General features: G+C 36.6%; 5 protein-coding genes across 5 annotated transcripts; 2 read left to right on the forward strand and 3 right to left on the reverse strand.

Annotated features, from left to right (window-relative positions):
• LOC108965357 (titin) lies at positions 1 to 2563 on the forward strand. The gene is made up of 3 exons (XM_018927707.1): positions 1 to 21; positions 101 to 523; positions 800 to 2563. The coding sequence occupies exons 1-3, from the start codon at positions 1 to 3 to the stop codon at positions 2561 to 2563; spliced, it is 2208 nt and encodes a 735-aa protein (XP_018783252.1).
• Positions 2564 to 5230: 2667 nt separating this feature from the next.
• Positions 5231 to 6316, reverse strand: LOC108965391 (cAMP-responsive element-binding protein-like 2). The gene is made up of 4 exons (XM_018927751.1): positions 6154 to 6316; positions 5726 to 5807; positions 5538 to 5659; positions 5231 to 5472 (listed from the first exon to the last, which is right to left on the reverse strand). Exons 1-4 carry the CDS (start codon positions 6196 to 6198, stop codon positions 5371 to 5373), a joined length of 351 nt encoding a protein of 116 aa, XP_018783296.1. The 5' UTR covers positions 6199 to 6316; the 3' UTR covers positions 5231 to 5370.
• Positions 6317 to 6615: 299 nt separating this feature from the next.
• On the forward strand, positions 6616 to 7994 carry LOC108965458 (ubiquitin thioesterase otubain-like). Its single transcript, XM_018927891.1, has 3 exons — positions 6616 to 6768; positions 6894 to 7193; positions 7259 to 7994. The coding sequence occupies exons 1-3, from the start codon at positions 6691 to 6693 to the stop codon at positions 7664 to 7666; spliced, it is 786 nt and encodes a 261-aa protein (XP_018783436.1). The 5' UTR covers positions 6616 to 6690; the 3' UTR covers positions 7667 to 7994.
• Positions 7995 to 8794: 800 nt separating this feature from the next.
• LOC108965457 (malate dehydrogenase, cytoplasmic) lies at positions 8795 to 11988 on the reverse strand. Its single transcript, XM_018927890.1, has 2 exons — positions 11840 to 11988; positions 8795 to 9926 (listed from the first exon to the last, which is right to left on the reverse strand). Exons 1-2 carry the CDS (start codon positions 11840 to 11842, stop codon positions 8928 to 8930), a joined length of 1002 nt encoding a protein of 333 aa, XP_018783435.1. The 5' UTR covers positions 11843 to 11988; the 3' UTR covers positions 8795 to 8927.
• Positions 11989 to 12416: 428 nt separating this feature from the next.
• LOC108965405 lies at positions 12417 to 14274 on the reverse strand. Its single transcript, XM_018927773.1, has one exon. It carries the CDS (start codon positions 13735 to 13737, stop codon positions 12793 to 12795), a length of 945 nt encoding a protein of 314 aa, XP_018783318.1. The 5' UTR covers positions 13738 to 14274; the 3' UTR covers positions 12417 to 12792.
• Between the last annotated feature and the right edge of the window lie 20 nt (positions 14275 to 14294).

Below are 14294 nucleotides of genomic sequence, written 5' to 3' on the forward strand. Positions count from 1 at the left end.
ATGGACACACAGCCATCGATTGTAATTACAACCGTTATTCAAATCACGAAAGCGCTTTTAGCACTACTCTCTCGTACTTTTATCTTTTTCATTCCCACAGCACCAACACCGACAGCGCCGACTACGACCGCTGCTTTTGCTCTTTTTCCTTTGCTACTTCGCGAGCAGCCAAGCTAAAAGGACTACACGCCGCCTGCCGCGCGATGAGGTGCACGAGTATGCAATACATCAGTACAACTATGCCGAACGTGACGTGGAGGAGCCGAGCGGCAGCGTAGCAGATTTGCATGCGGATGAATCGAGAGGCGCGGAAGTTCAGGTGCCACCACCGAAGGGCAGCAAGAATGGTGGCACAACACGTGACAAGCGTGGCACTAAGAAAATTCGACACATCATGCATTTGGTTAAAACGGCACAGCAGAAGCGGAAGAAGCCATTAACAACACCACGAAACAATAACCAACACTCACGTCAGCAAAATGCAGTTGATGGTGATACGAAACCATATCACACCTACGAAGAGGTTCATGAGCATGTAATGGAGCCAACTGAGGAGGACGAGTCCGCGCAAAAGTCTTCGCATTCACACACGTCCGGCTCTAAAACGAAAGTACATACGCAAAAGGAACCGCTATCAGAGGCATCTTCGAATAGCTATGCTACGCATGCTCTTCTCAAGTCACATTCGGTAAAAGCGGCGCAGCAGAAGAAAAAAGTCGAATTGCCGACAACAAGGACCAATAACCGGCACCAAAGTGCATACGAAGGTGATACAAAGCCATACCACAACTACGAAGAGATGCATGAACATGTGATGGAGGCAGCAGAAGAGCAGGAGTCCGGCCAAAAGCCTACCTATGTGGCTTCGCCAGCGCATGCATATACATTCGGTTCTAAAGCGAAAGCCCACCCGCAAAATGAACCGCTACCAGAGGCAACTTCGGATAGTTATGCTACGCATGCTTTTCTCAAACCACCCGAGGAACCGCAAGATGAACTACACATGAGTAGCACGGAGCATCATGAACATGAAATTCACGAGGAAGAGGAGCATCATCATGTTGAGAAAATTAAGGTGAAGCATCATCATCACCATCATCATCATAATCATGTTAAGGAAATCATTAAAAAAGTGCCCGAACCATATCCTGTCGAGAAGATCGTACATGTGCCTGTAGAGAAGATAGTCGAAAAATTGGTGCATGTACCCAAACCTTATCCGGTAGAGAAAATTATTGAGAAAAAGGTCCCTTATCCGGTAGAAAAGATTGTCGAAAAGGTCGTTGAAAAGAAGATACCATATCCGGTGGAAAAAATTGTCGAAAAGATCGTACATGTGCCGATCGAAAAGATTGTGCATGTGCCAAAACCGTATCCTGTGGAGAAAGTTGTCGAGAAAAAGGTACCGTATCCGGTGGAAAAAATAGTTGAAAAGATTGTTGAGAAAAAGGTACCATATCCGGTTGAGAAAGTTGTCGAGAAAGTTGTACATGTGCCGAAACCATATCCAGTCGAAAAAGTGGTTGAGAAAATCGTCGAGAAGAAGATTCATGTACCTGTGGAAAAAATTGTCGAGAAAGTTATACATGTACCCAAACCGTTTCCCGTAGAGAAAATTGTTGAAAAGATAGTGCATATACCAAAACCATTCCCAGTGATAAAGCACATACCATACCCAGTCGAAGTTAAAGTACCCGTGCACATCGAAAAGCCGGTGCCATATCCAGTGGAGAAGAAAGTACACGTACCTTATAGAGTCGAGGTGGAAAAGAAGGTGCCGGTACCCTATAAAGTGGAAGTGGAAAAGAAAGTGCCAGTTTTTATACATGCACCACATGTGTCTCATGAACCCTACAAGTTCGAACACCATGAACACGAGCACAAAGAAGATGCGCACGAGCATCATGAAGAGAAGCACGATTACGAAGAGCACAAACATTTTGAACATCATGACCTTTCCGGATACCCCACCAATCAGAATGCCAATTACGCTAAGTTACAACAACAGCAACCTAGGCATATAACAAATGGCGCTAAAGCAGTGTTAGCTAAAGCGCATACACCTGCAGCGGCTGCAGCTATACGCGCCGAACTGCTGCATCAGCAAGTACAAAACTTTGGATATAAAATCGCTACCAGCACTACGCCAACGGATCTCAATCAATCTTCAAGCGAAAATAAACCACAAATGGTACGTTTTGAGCCTACATCGGAAAATAAATTCGGTGTTAAACAATCCACACCGGCAACCCCGTCAGATCTCGAGCCATCTGCCTCGGAAAACAAACCGGTCGTAACACATTTTGAGCCAACGGCTCTACCGTTTCGAATACACGTAGATGATGGAGTGGCAGCAGGAGATGGTAGTTCATCGTTAGGTGGCCCATCAACCGCTAATGATATGCAAGCTCAGGCCAGCACTCATAGTTTCCGTATGCTGGCGCGCCTCCAACCTATCGCGATGCCACTGCAGGTTTATCAATTGCATTCTATGCCGTTCCAACAGCCACTCGGCTTCTCATTGCCTGCAATACGAACGGTAGTGCCGAGTAGCACACCCTGAATATGTCAGGAATAAAATGAAAGACATGGTTCGTAAGACTGAGCAAACTTAACGCGCAAAATAGATTTAAGCCATGATTTATAACATAATTTTCTATATAATTTACTGTTATAAGATAAAATCTTTATATGCATTTGAAATTTGATAAATTTTTTAATGATTAAGAGCTTGAATGTTGCCCAGAAATCCTAAGAATACGAACTGGTAAATGAGTCTCCTACAAACTCTTCCCCGCACGCCGAGGGTAGACTTATTGGTCACCACCGACACGGTGGATTGGTGGGTCGAAGCCTTCAGCTCGGCATGTAAAACTGCACTGAAGAGCTCCTGCCCATTGAAAGCACGAAAGCTGGAAGAAACCTATCTGATGGACTATAGATTTGTCGGAAATGAGAGCGTACTCCAAGCTTTTATTCAATAAGGCCCGTAGGAGTGGGTCAACTGACGACTGGGCGCTGTATCAAACGGGACTTGCAATATACAAGTCCGAGCTACTGAGGTAAAGATTACTTCTTGGAAAATCTTCTGCGAAAAAGTGGAGGACTGCCATGTGTCCTCTAGATTCAGGCGTATTCTCGCAAAGCACCCCATCTTTTCGGGTTATGTTAAGAACGTAAATTGGAAGTAGACCCTGAAAAGTGAGGATAGACTTCGGGTGCGCCTTGATGCTCACTTCCCAAGCAACATGTTCTCTAGGGAGTGCTGCAATACGATTTCCCTTTGTCGACCTTCTGGAAGAACTGCACTTGACCTGGGCGATCAATTCGTTCAAACCTTTCAAGTCCCTAGAACCGCCTCTTCAGGTGTTCTTAGCTCCATTAGAAAAAAACCAAAAGTACCATTTATTGAATACTTTGCAAGGTCTATGCCGATACTTTGTCCTACCATAATGAAGAGGAACCGCGTTTAGATGGAGGCATCTCAAGATTCGAAAATAGATAGGTTTAATACATTCAAATAAAACAGAAAAAAATTGATACCTACGTATTAATATAGTAAGAATGGCGTCTACACTTAATTTTTCTGGAATTAAAGTACACGAACACAACCTCGACACTTGGCGGTAAGCAACTGAAACGGATTTGTAAGTACGGTATAAAATAAATATCGAGGGGCGATATCCCGAAGCGAAGCACTATTTTGTTCCTTGACAGGAAGCATGCGGCACTCGTGAGTAAATAAGAATCTTCTTCGTCTGCCTTTTACTACATCCAATTTTTGACAATTCCAACTCTAGGCGGATCCTACTCTCACAGGATGGCTTTTGATTTAGGCCACGAACTATTTGGGCGTTTATGACGCTATGTGCTGTGGTGCTGCTGAAGCTCACAGATCTTTGGCTGGACAAAATCCTCGTCAATTCCGGCAACATAGAACCGACTGTTGTGGAATTGGATTAAACAAGGCCTTGGTAGTAAACCAGAGCTTACTCACACCGATGGAGAGGTGGCAAAAGTGCTCAACCCAGTTTGTTCGCGGATATTAGATCACCTTGTGACAGGAATGGGTAGTGCGGTCAAGGGGTTCTCGGTAAATTTAGTAAGTTCCTTAAGTTTATGAGATATTGATCTGAAATTTGTCACACGTTCTTTACTCACTAAGAAGCTGCGGTACTGCCGATGTCTGACGTTTATAGCGTATTACAAATTGAATGAATAAAATCTTATATGGAAAACTATTTTTTCTAGATTGGAAAAGACAACTGAACAATTTAACGTTATGTTAGCTAAGAGCTTGTTATTTAGAGCAATTTCAAATTACATTGAGCACCTTCTGTATTGCTGCTGGTATATGGGCTTTCCTCCGAATGGAGGAAAACACTTCGGCTCTGAGAATGCTCGACGCTATACCCGCCGAGGAAAATAGAGAAAGACCTCAACTCCGTTGAAAAGGCCAGGTGGAGAAGAACCTGGCTACATTTGGAATCTCTAGGTAGGTCTTACGGAATTTTTTTTTTACTTTACTAATGTGTTATTTAGAATGCAGATAAGTTGAGCTGGTGATAAGACAACTACGATGTACCTTTTACTTAGGAAATTGTTGACCTTACCAATGTGTAAAGGTCGGTAATTTCATCCTCGTGTTATACTAAATATAGTTGTCACTATTACATAACAGTCCTCTAAATAGGTTAGACGTTCTCTATGCAGGATTTTGTAAGTGCCGCAGTTCAGTAGCAATGATATACTACAGCATTATCATTTGATATATGTAATCAGGGGTGTTATGGAATCCAAGAGAGATTTGAATAGTTATCGGAATTGCAAACCAATTCTGATTTTCGATGGTGTTACAGAATTAGAAAATTAAATATTGTATTTTTTTCCAAAACCTTAATAATTAAAACATTTCGTGTTTTATTCTTACTTTTTCTCCTATAGAAATATAAATAAATGAATTCGTAACAATAAAATAACATGATTTCATTTCAAAACTGTCAGCGACTATCTTCTTGATTTGTGTCTGATACCGATAAAATTGTTTTCCGTGACACCCAAAACCGACACAAATTCTGTTTCGAACACCAAACCAATAATATTCTGACAACTATCAGATTCCACAACACAATAATAAAGATATTTGTTGTATAAAGGACGTTAGTCGCTTTTTTACTTAATACTTACGTACATTTCCTAATCCTTTTATTTGAATTTTGAGACATATTAGGACATTTTTAAACAATTTTTAATTCAATAAAAATAATGTTTGACACCTTACTACACTTGTATAGTAATGAAAAACCTAAAATTATAACTTTATATTAAATAAAACAAACAGCTAAAAACTAGGTATCGAGGTATTTAGTTTCACATCACTTGTTCTTGTTTTAGCACACCTGCTTCTTCCAGTAATTGGTGAAAGCCATCTGGTATGTTACCTTCACTAAGTTCTGTGCTCCATTTTTTTAACTAAAAAAAAATTATGAATTTTAAAATAAATTTGATTATTCCAATAGTTGTTTTTATTGACCTACTCGCTCCAGTTCTTCACGCAAAGCCAAAACAGCCTTTTCGCGATCGGCTACTAGTTCTTCCAAGTACTGGTAACGTAATTTTTTACGTGCTCGACATTCCCGAGCACTTTGACGACTGCGCTCTGGAATTTAATGAAATCTTTTATTACTATATTCCTATTCGGCTTTGCTCTGATAACACTACCAACCTAATTTAGCTCTTATATCCACTTTTTCCGTGGAAGCTTTACGTCCTGGTTTACGTCCCCTTTTTCCCGTCTCTTTGCGTTCCTGAAAATATCATACAAAACGAAATTAATCCGATATCATACAAACATTCAATACGCCATCTCACAAGAAATTCTTTATTTAAATGTTTTAAAATTTAAGGGTTGATTCTTTTGTTCTTAAGCGAAGCTATGCCTTTATTCCAACTAAAAAGTACAGCCAAACCATTGCGTAGTATTTAATGTGTAAATTCGAATGGTGTTTCAAATATAAAAATTAAAAGCTATTGAATATAAAAAAAAAAGTGAATCGTTCTTTGTAACTATTCAAAAATGAGCAACTACGCATTAAAGCTCATTAACGTCCTTGAACTTTACGACACCCACAATAGTTAATAAGTATTACTCACTGAAAGATTTGGCTCTTCTATGACTTGCATTTCATCACAATCCATTTTTTATTCAATGTTTGTTAATCTGAGTGATTTATACTTAAAACTCACAAAGTACAAAAAGTTATTCTTTCAACTACACTGCGTTTATAAAAAATTGTTTGTTTTCTTTGTGTTCTAATAGGACTGTCAAACTTAAGTAAAAATTTTACAAAAATGCCGCAGATGTCGCAAGAGTCATATAAATTCACAATGCATTTACACTAGATTCATAATTATAAACGTTGGTATTTTCTAAAATAATCAATTGAGATATTAACACAAGTATTCATTTACTAACAAAATATTGGTTTTTTTTTATATATAAGAAATGGTTATTTCATATATTATTTTAAATAAATATTTTTTCTAGGGCAATATAATGTGGCAACATGTACATGTGTCTAAATACCGTTCTTAGCGGCAATTCACAATAGATTTGGGCCGCGTATATTGCTATTTTGTTCTTGTGTTCTTATTGATTTTAAAAACAAAATTTGCTTATTTCGTAGTAAAATGGATAAAGTCGAACAAAATGATGGCACTAATCGTGATGAATTGATTATGCAGCAACAACGAGAAATCGAAAAAGAGGTATGTGCAGAATTATAGCATTAATTAAATAGAGGTTTTGTTTGTTGGTTTTGACAAAGAACTGTCGTCCAGCCTCCACTCAACAAAGACCAAACACTTAAAATTTTGTTTCGGTCTACACACAGATAAGTGATTCGACACCATTGGTAAGTGAACAACTGCCCATAACTTGCCTTAATGCTGAGTATCTGGGTGATGAAGTTTTCACATCAAAAATTCAAGATCTTGCCGGCAAGTATAAGTTCTTACGACGCACCCGCCCTGACGGAAATTGCTTTTTTCGTGCATTCGCTTATGCTTACTTAGAACATTTAATATCCAACAAAGATGAATATCTACGATTCAAAGACTTGGCGGAGAAATCGAAAGATAAGCTAGTGCAGTTGGGATTCCCTAGTTTCACGCTAGAAGACTTTCATGATACCGTACGTATACTTTTATATAAATTACTTTTAGAATATAACAATTAATTATTTTCACTTTCCTATAGTTTATGGAAGTCGTTAAACGTGTAGACCCCGTAAGCGGTTCCACAGACCAAGTATGTGACGAGCTGCATAAAGTGTTCAATGAGCAAGGCTACTCTGATTATGTAGTAGTCTATTTACGCTTACTCACTTCTGGAAAGCTGCAAGAAGAGGCTGATTTTTATCAGCACTTCATTGAAGGAAATTTTACAATTGAGGAATTTCGTCATCAGGAAGTGGAACCAATGTATAAGGAATCAGATCATATACATATTATTGCACTCTGTACCGCTTTAGGTGTAGGCGTGCGCGTAGAATATATGGATCGGGGTGATACACATGTGAAGGCGCACGACTTTCCAGAGGGTAGTACACCAAAAGTTTTTCTAATTTATCGACCGGGTCACTACGATATTCTGTATCCCAATTAAAATCTAAACTAGAAGATATCAATGCCTCAAAGCAAGGAGCTAAGCTCCGCTGCTTTTCTAATTTGCTATTTGCTAAGAATATGTTAAATGTACGTATGTATATTATTTGTGGCTCTAATTGTGTATTAGGCAGCTTGAATTGATTTCCTACTTGTTTACATACATTAACGAGGTCTAAATAATTTCAAATGATATTATGATCATACGAGTAATTCAACTGCAATTATATTTTGGATTTATAAATACATTATAATCAATTCTTTTCGAAATTTCGCGATATTTCATACGAATAAATTATGGAGATATATTGCAATAATTACTCATTAAATTAATATTTTCCTAAAAATACAAATTAAAACTAAATGTTCTTGAAACAATGTAAATATGTGTTTTGCGATTACTAAAGTAAATTATTTCAACTAGCACACGATTGTTGTAAGACAAAATGAAATAATTTCATTAATGCAACACAACTGAACCAGCTAAGTGAATTCTAAAAAAACAGCAAGTGAAAACGTTAACTTCTTCTGCGCCGAAGCCATATGCCCTTCACAGCTGAATTTCTTATAGCATAAAAGCGCATAAAAAGATATATCCATCTATCTTGAGTTTGATCGGTCAGTTTATTAATTGTTGTTGTAGCGGCAGTAAACATTCCTGAAGTAATTTCGAGGAATGATGTCGAGTTGACAGCCTTGGCCCTATACAAATCCGTTGCAAATTTTCAGAATGATATCTCAAAAAGTGAGGGATTATATAGAATTACTGCTGGTAATAGCACCTTTAAAAACAGACAAATCATAAAATTTCAAATTATTTCGCCTAAAAGGTCGACTGTTAAGAAAAACTCTAGATTTTTGTCTGTACGAATATTTATTCTACTTTTCTGTAGCAGTTATATAATATTTCTATAAACAAGTAACGTATTTGCCTTCCCGAAGTATATAAAAATTATACAATAAATTCTCTAATTTACTTTAATCTCTTGCGCTAAAAACGAACAAACTAGCTATGAACATATACATATATATATATTTATTCATTGCTTTACTCTTTAATTTTCTTTTAATAATGAACTAATGAGTCAATTTCTATTATTATTATTATATTGGACACGTTCGTTGACACTTTTTTTTTTACTCATTACATGTTTTATATTTTGTGTAAGTGTGAGCGCTGGGCTACTGTTATGTGTGTATAAAATAATTTATAATTGCACATGCAGCTTGCGCTTTTACAACTTAGCATCCGTTGTAACTAGTCAATCTGCAGAACAGACGGCCATAGCTTCTCCTTTCTCTTCCTCCAGTTCCTTGCCGGTGACAGCCAACTTCGATTTGGCAAAGTCATCCAATTGCAAACCTTGTACAATCTTCCATTTACCATTGCTGATTTCTACTGGGAATGAGAAAACAACATCCTTGGGGGCACCGTAGCTACCATCCGAAAGCACACCCATCGACACGAACTGACCAGATGTGGTTCCATGCCACCAATCGTGCATGTGATCGCATGCCGCTTTAGCCGCCGACATGGCCGATGACATTTTTCGTGCAGCAATAACAGCAGCACCACGCTTCTGCACGGTTTCTACAAAGTTGCCTTGCAAAAAGGCAGCATCGTTGACAGCATCCCAGACGCGCTTGGTGCTGCCGTTAATTTCAACAATACCATTGCTGGGGTCAGGGAATTGTGTAGACGAGTGATTACCCCAGATAACCACATTTTTAACGGCACTAATTGGTACGCTTAATTTAGCAGCGATTTGTGCGGTAGCACGATTTTGATCCAAACGGGTCATGGCTGTGAAATTCTCACGTGGAATTGATGGTGCATAGTGTGAGCATACCAATGCGTTGGTATTGGCTGGATTGCCAACAACCAGGACCTTAATATCCTTGCGTGCGTGCTGGTCGATAGCTTGACCTTGTGCCTTGAAGATTTTTACATTGGCGGACAACAGATCCTTACGTTCCATACCCTCTTTGCGTGGCATGGCGCCGACCAAAAAGGCAGCGGCTACATCCTTAAATGCTACAGCGGGATCGGCGGTGGGGATAACTTGACGCAAGAGTGGCAGAGCACAATCGGCCAACTCCATGACAACACCCTCAAGTACTCCCATCATTGGGGGAATATCGAGTAAATGCAAAACTAAAGGTTGTTCCTTGCCGAACACCTCACCGCGTGCAATCATATAAAGCAGAGAGTATGCGATCTGACCGGCAGCACCAGTGACAACAACACGAATTGGCTCAGCCTGTAGATAAAGGAAAAAAGTTTCGTCACCATAAGAAGAGAAGTAAATTTAATATCGAAATAAATGAGTAAAAAATAGAGAAGACGGGCAGGTTGTAACAAAAATATTTAGTAGCTGTAAAATTCATACAATATTTATTAATTTCATTATTGACAAATTTAGCTAAATAAATCTTTCAGTACTTAGATACAATAAATGTTTTATTCTTAAGGTGTAATATAGTATACAGTAGTGCATTTATTTATTCTACATCTATTCTACAATTCATACGTTCATATAGCTTTAAATATTGGCACCATTCCCTTAAAATATTCCTGAAATGCAATCTAAAATATTTTGTTTTTAAGTAAACATCAGTTTCTTTCATTGTCACATAAACAAGTTGCTAATTATAGATATAAAATTTGTCGCGGTGATGCTAAAAAAATATTAATAGCCATATTCCCACTCAGGTTCTCTTTCGAGACAGCTGACATATCCCTGATTTTCTCTCAATAAAAAAATAGTGCCTTCCGATAGATGGTAAACTTTGTAAAGTCGTGTTATTGGCCGTTAGCATTATAGTAGGTGTTGTAGTGATGCCAAGAAAGAATGAAGGAGCATTTGTTTATTACGTTACCTTCCTCAACTATTAATTGCTTTGGGTGCATGTTATCTTTAAATTTTCATTTTGTTTATGTGCTTAGATCCTGGATGTACATTAATTATGCATATGTATATAATTCAATAGTATTCCTTAAAATAGATTCCATTTGAAATTAAAAAAAAATTAACATCAAAGTATGCAAGTCAGGTCAATTTATTGAAACTAAAAGTTTATAAATAAGCATCACTACGCCTGACAACAAAGCAGATGTCAAACAGACGAGCCTCCGTTACACAGTCGTACAATAACAATTGCTTATCTTTATGAATTGGGTTGGAATTATCACTTTATATGTTCATATGTATATCGTTGACAAATGTGCTTTGTTATACTCGTATTATGTACGCAGAATTGGCATTTCAAAATATAATCGCAAAGTAAAAATTGATGCGTGAACGAGCGTTAGTACGCATATACATAATTACTTATTTACAGAGGTGTTTTAAGACGTAGTTCATTTACTAATCTTGTTTTTATTTTTCAAAGATATTTTGAAAAATCTAATTATCAAAAGCATATTTTCTACAGTATCAATTTTTGGTTTGGAAATTCTATGGCCGTATTAATATGACGAGCAATCATATACATAGTTATTGTTAAATATTTTCATTGATAATTGAAATTCGGTATATAGAAAATTATTATATAATACACAATCTTCCGTTACGTGACCCTTGGCTTTGATAAGCACATATTATGGCAAATGAGAAATGTATTCCCGTATAAGAATACATCTAAATATAATTTCTGTACATGAATGTATGTAGTTTCCGGCCGGTACGCTGCATATACCTAATCACTACCCCAGATTTCCAGGTCATCTTTTTTGTCTCAATCTACCACATATTCCTATCAATTTATATGCAAATTTTTGCATTTATGCTATCACACACAGAAATAGTACCAGCGGAAACGTTTAGTTTTTGTTGGTATCTCTTTTTTGCCAACAACAGCGTGCGTTTGTAATTTAGTGTGTCCAGATAATCAAAGTCCCCTATTAATAGCGAACCGAAAATTTCAAGTTCATATTTGCTGACGTACTGGATTTGGCACATATATTCCGACAGAATAATTTAATATTATTCCATTTGCACTGTTTATTTTCACTTCAATACATAGAAAAAAGGTCAAATGAATGTTACAAAGTATTTACTATGTGGCCGATATGAATTTTTTTATATAAAAGAATTTATGAAGTGTAAGGGCTTAGGGTATAGTACGAGTGTTCATTACTTATACCAAAACGTTAATATGTTTATGGACTTACCATTTTTTGCTTAATTCCTTTAAAAAGTTTGCGAAAACAATAGTTTAAAATTAAATCAAATGAATAATAATATTCAATACGCCGAAAATTCGTAAGAAATTTTTCACCTAGTACCGCACAAATGGATGGAGAAATGGAGAATAATCAGCTGAAATGTCAGATTTCATATTTTGCTTGGAGTGCCGATGGCGAAAACACGAAGCATGCAGTGTTGCATTTTTGTTTTTAAGGCCAGTACATTTCAGAAGTGAGAATTTCTATAAATCTTTAGGTTAATTCCAAATTATTATTGTTTTGAGTCAAGTTAAAAATTCATTATTAAAAGTACATTTATTATTTTACAACATAATCATATTGAAAACAATGAAAATTTAGTTAATCAAATTAAATAAATGTAAGGCTGCATTTAAGGGCAAAGTGTAAATCTTTTCATCAAGCTAATAATTTTTTTTGAAAATTACTTTCAATAAGTGTCAAATATATACAAAACGGAATGAAATTTAATCCTTCGGCATTGTTTAAATTTGTCGTAACTTCGAAATAATTAATCCTTGGCAAGTTTTTGAAGAAAACACAATTTCAATTTAAAACTTATTAAACTATCTAAGGACAGGCTCATCGCACTGCTTAGTATAATTTATTATAAGCTACATATAGCTACGAATAATATAAAGCAAAATCCATTCATATATACCTTACAAATTCAAACACATAATCATATTTTATAGCCATTATAAGAAAAAACATAAAGATAGGAGAATAAATTTCATGATCGATTCACAACAAAGCTGTCTACACAGCTTGAATACTTGGATAAAATCTTAGTTTAACTGATTGTTGTTACAGCGACCTTCATTTGTATTTGTTCGTTTGTAAAAGCTGATGCCCAGAGTGGCGCCAAATATTAAAAACTGCTTGAAAATCGTACGCATCCGACTAATAATACAACCACTTCATATATACATCATTTCTGCCATAGTTGACATTTTCTTCGGTATGTGTACAAATGTGTCAAAATAGCTGGCAAGTTCATCGATCGTTACATCGTCGCTGGTACCACTGCTATTTGCAATTCCGGTGGCACCGTTTCCAGCTTGCTGTGAGCATGATGTACTTGAAGTGGAACGGGTATTATTTCCAACATTTCTTTCAGGCGAACAAGCTTGAGCACCGGTATGTGCAAAACTATTTCTCTCTTTGTTACTAAACAAACTTCGTGATAGCATAGATGACTGCATGGTTGTAAAATTTTTTGAAACACGTTGATCTGGACTCACTAAACCAAATCGTCCTTTGACATCATTTTCTAAATTTAATAAATTTTCACATTCATGAATTAAATCACGAAAATCGCATATCCCTCTACTCGATCCTTGTGATACTAAATTCTTATTTATTGACGAATTCAGAGCCTTTCCCATTGCAGCTGTAGAGGTTTGCTCATTATCAACTTTAGGCAATGTGTGCAGAAGCCTCTGTAAATTTTGCAGTTTACGCAGCACGGGTGGTCGCAAAATACTGCGTCGATGCTTTAAAGATTGTCGTTGAACTCCTAATATAGTGTGTGTTTCACAGGAAACATCGGAAGTATCTGTTGATAGAACCGTCGTTGCGGATTTGTATGCATCTGCACTACTCTCGGAACGACGACGCAATCTGCAACGTCGACAACCTTGATTATTTCTTTGCATTTGAGTTGAACTCGTAACAATCTTTCCATCTTCAAGTTTTAAGTCATTCGAATTCGCATCATCTTCGTAAAAAGGATTAAAATTTAATGGTAACTGTGCAGTATCAATAAGATTAATCGCGCCTATGTGGGCTCTATCCGTTGAAGTGATTTCCAAATTATGGAGTTTGCTCGAAATTTCTTCCGTCATTTTGGAACTTGCTTTCATACTGTACAAAAAGTTAATTGCACAATTTATTTTAGATTTCTTGACTTTACATTGACCTAAACTTTTTGTAAATTGACGAGGAAAAATACGCTTAACAAAATTTTTGCCAAAAATTTTATATTTTCACGTCCACAACTCTTTTCTTCGTCTCGCTTGTTTTCAAGTCATATTTGTTATTGTTTATTTGACTTGATTATTCACTATGCTCTTATTACCCAATTCGAATTTTTTGTTTTTTAAAGAATATTAACTTTATAACGATGCGTAATTTTTGTTATTTCGCTCAATATTTATTACTGGTTTTATGTTGATATTTAAGACAAAAATTTTCTTTCTGTTGTAGGTGATTTGCTAAATCTTCTTTTCTTTATTTTTTCTCTATCATACGTGGTGTGTTCAGTGCAAGATGTTGCTCAGTTAAAAGATGGTGAGATTGAGAATTTTCGTAAACACATTCGAGGATTGATCTAGAAAAAAGGATCAAATATCCTTGTTATGTTCTCAAATACATTTTTATAATAAGAGCGTTATTATTAAATAGTGATGAAAGTTTAAAT

Source organism: Bactrocera latifrons, unplaced genomic scaffold (genome assembly GCF_001853355.1).
Source record: "Bactrocera latifrons isolate USDA-ARS-PBARC rearing strain unplaced genomic scaffold, ASM185335v1 scaffold_14, whole genome shotgun sequence".
Lineage (NCBI taxonomy): Eukaryota > Metazoa > Arthropoda > Insecta > Diptera > Tephritidae > Bactrocera > Bactrocera latifrons.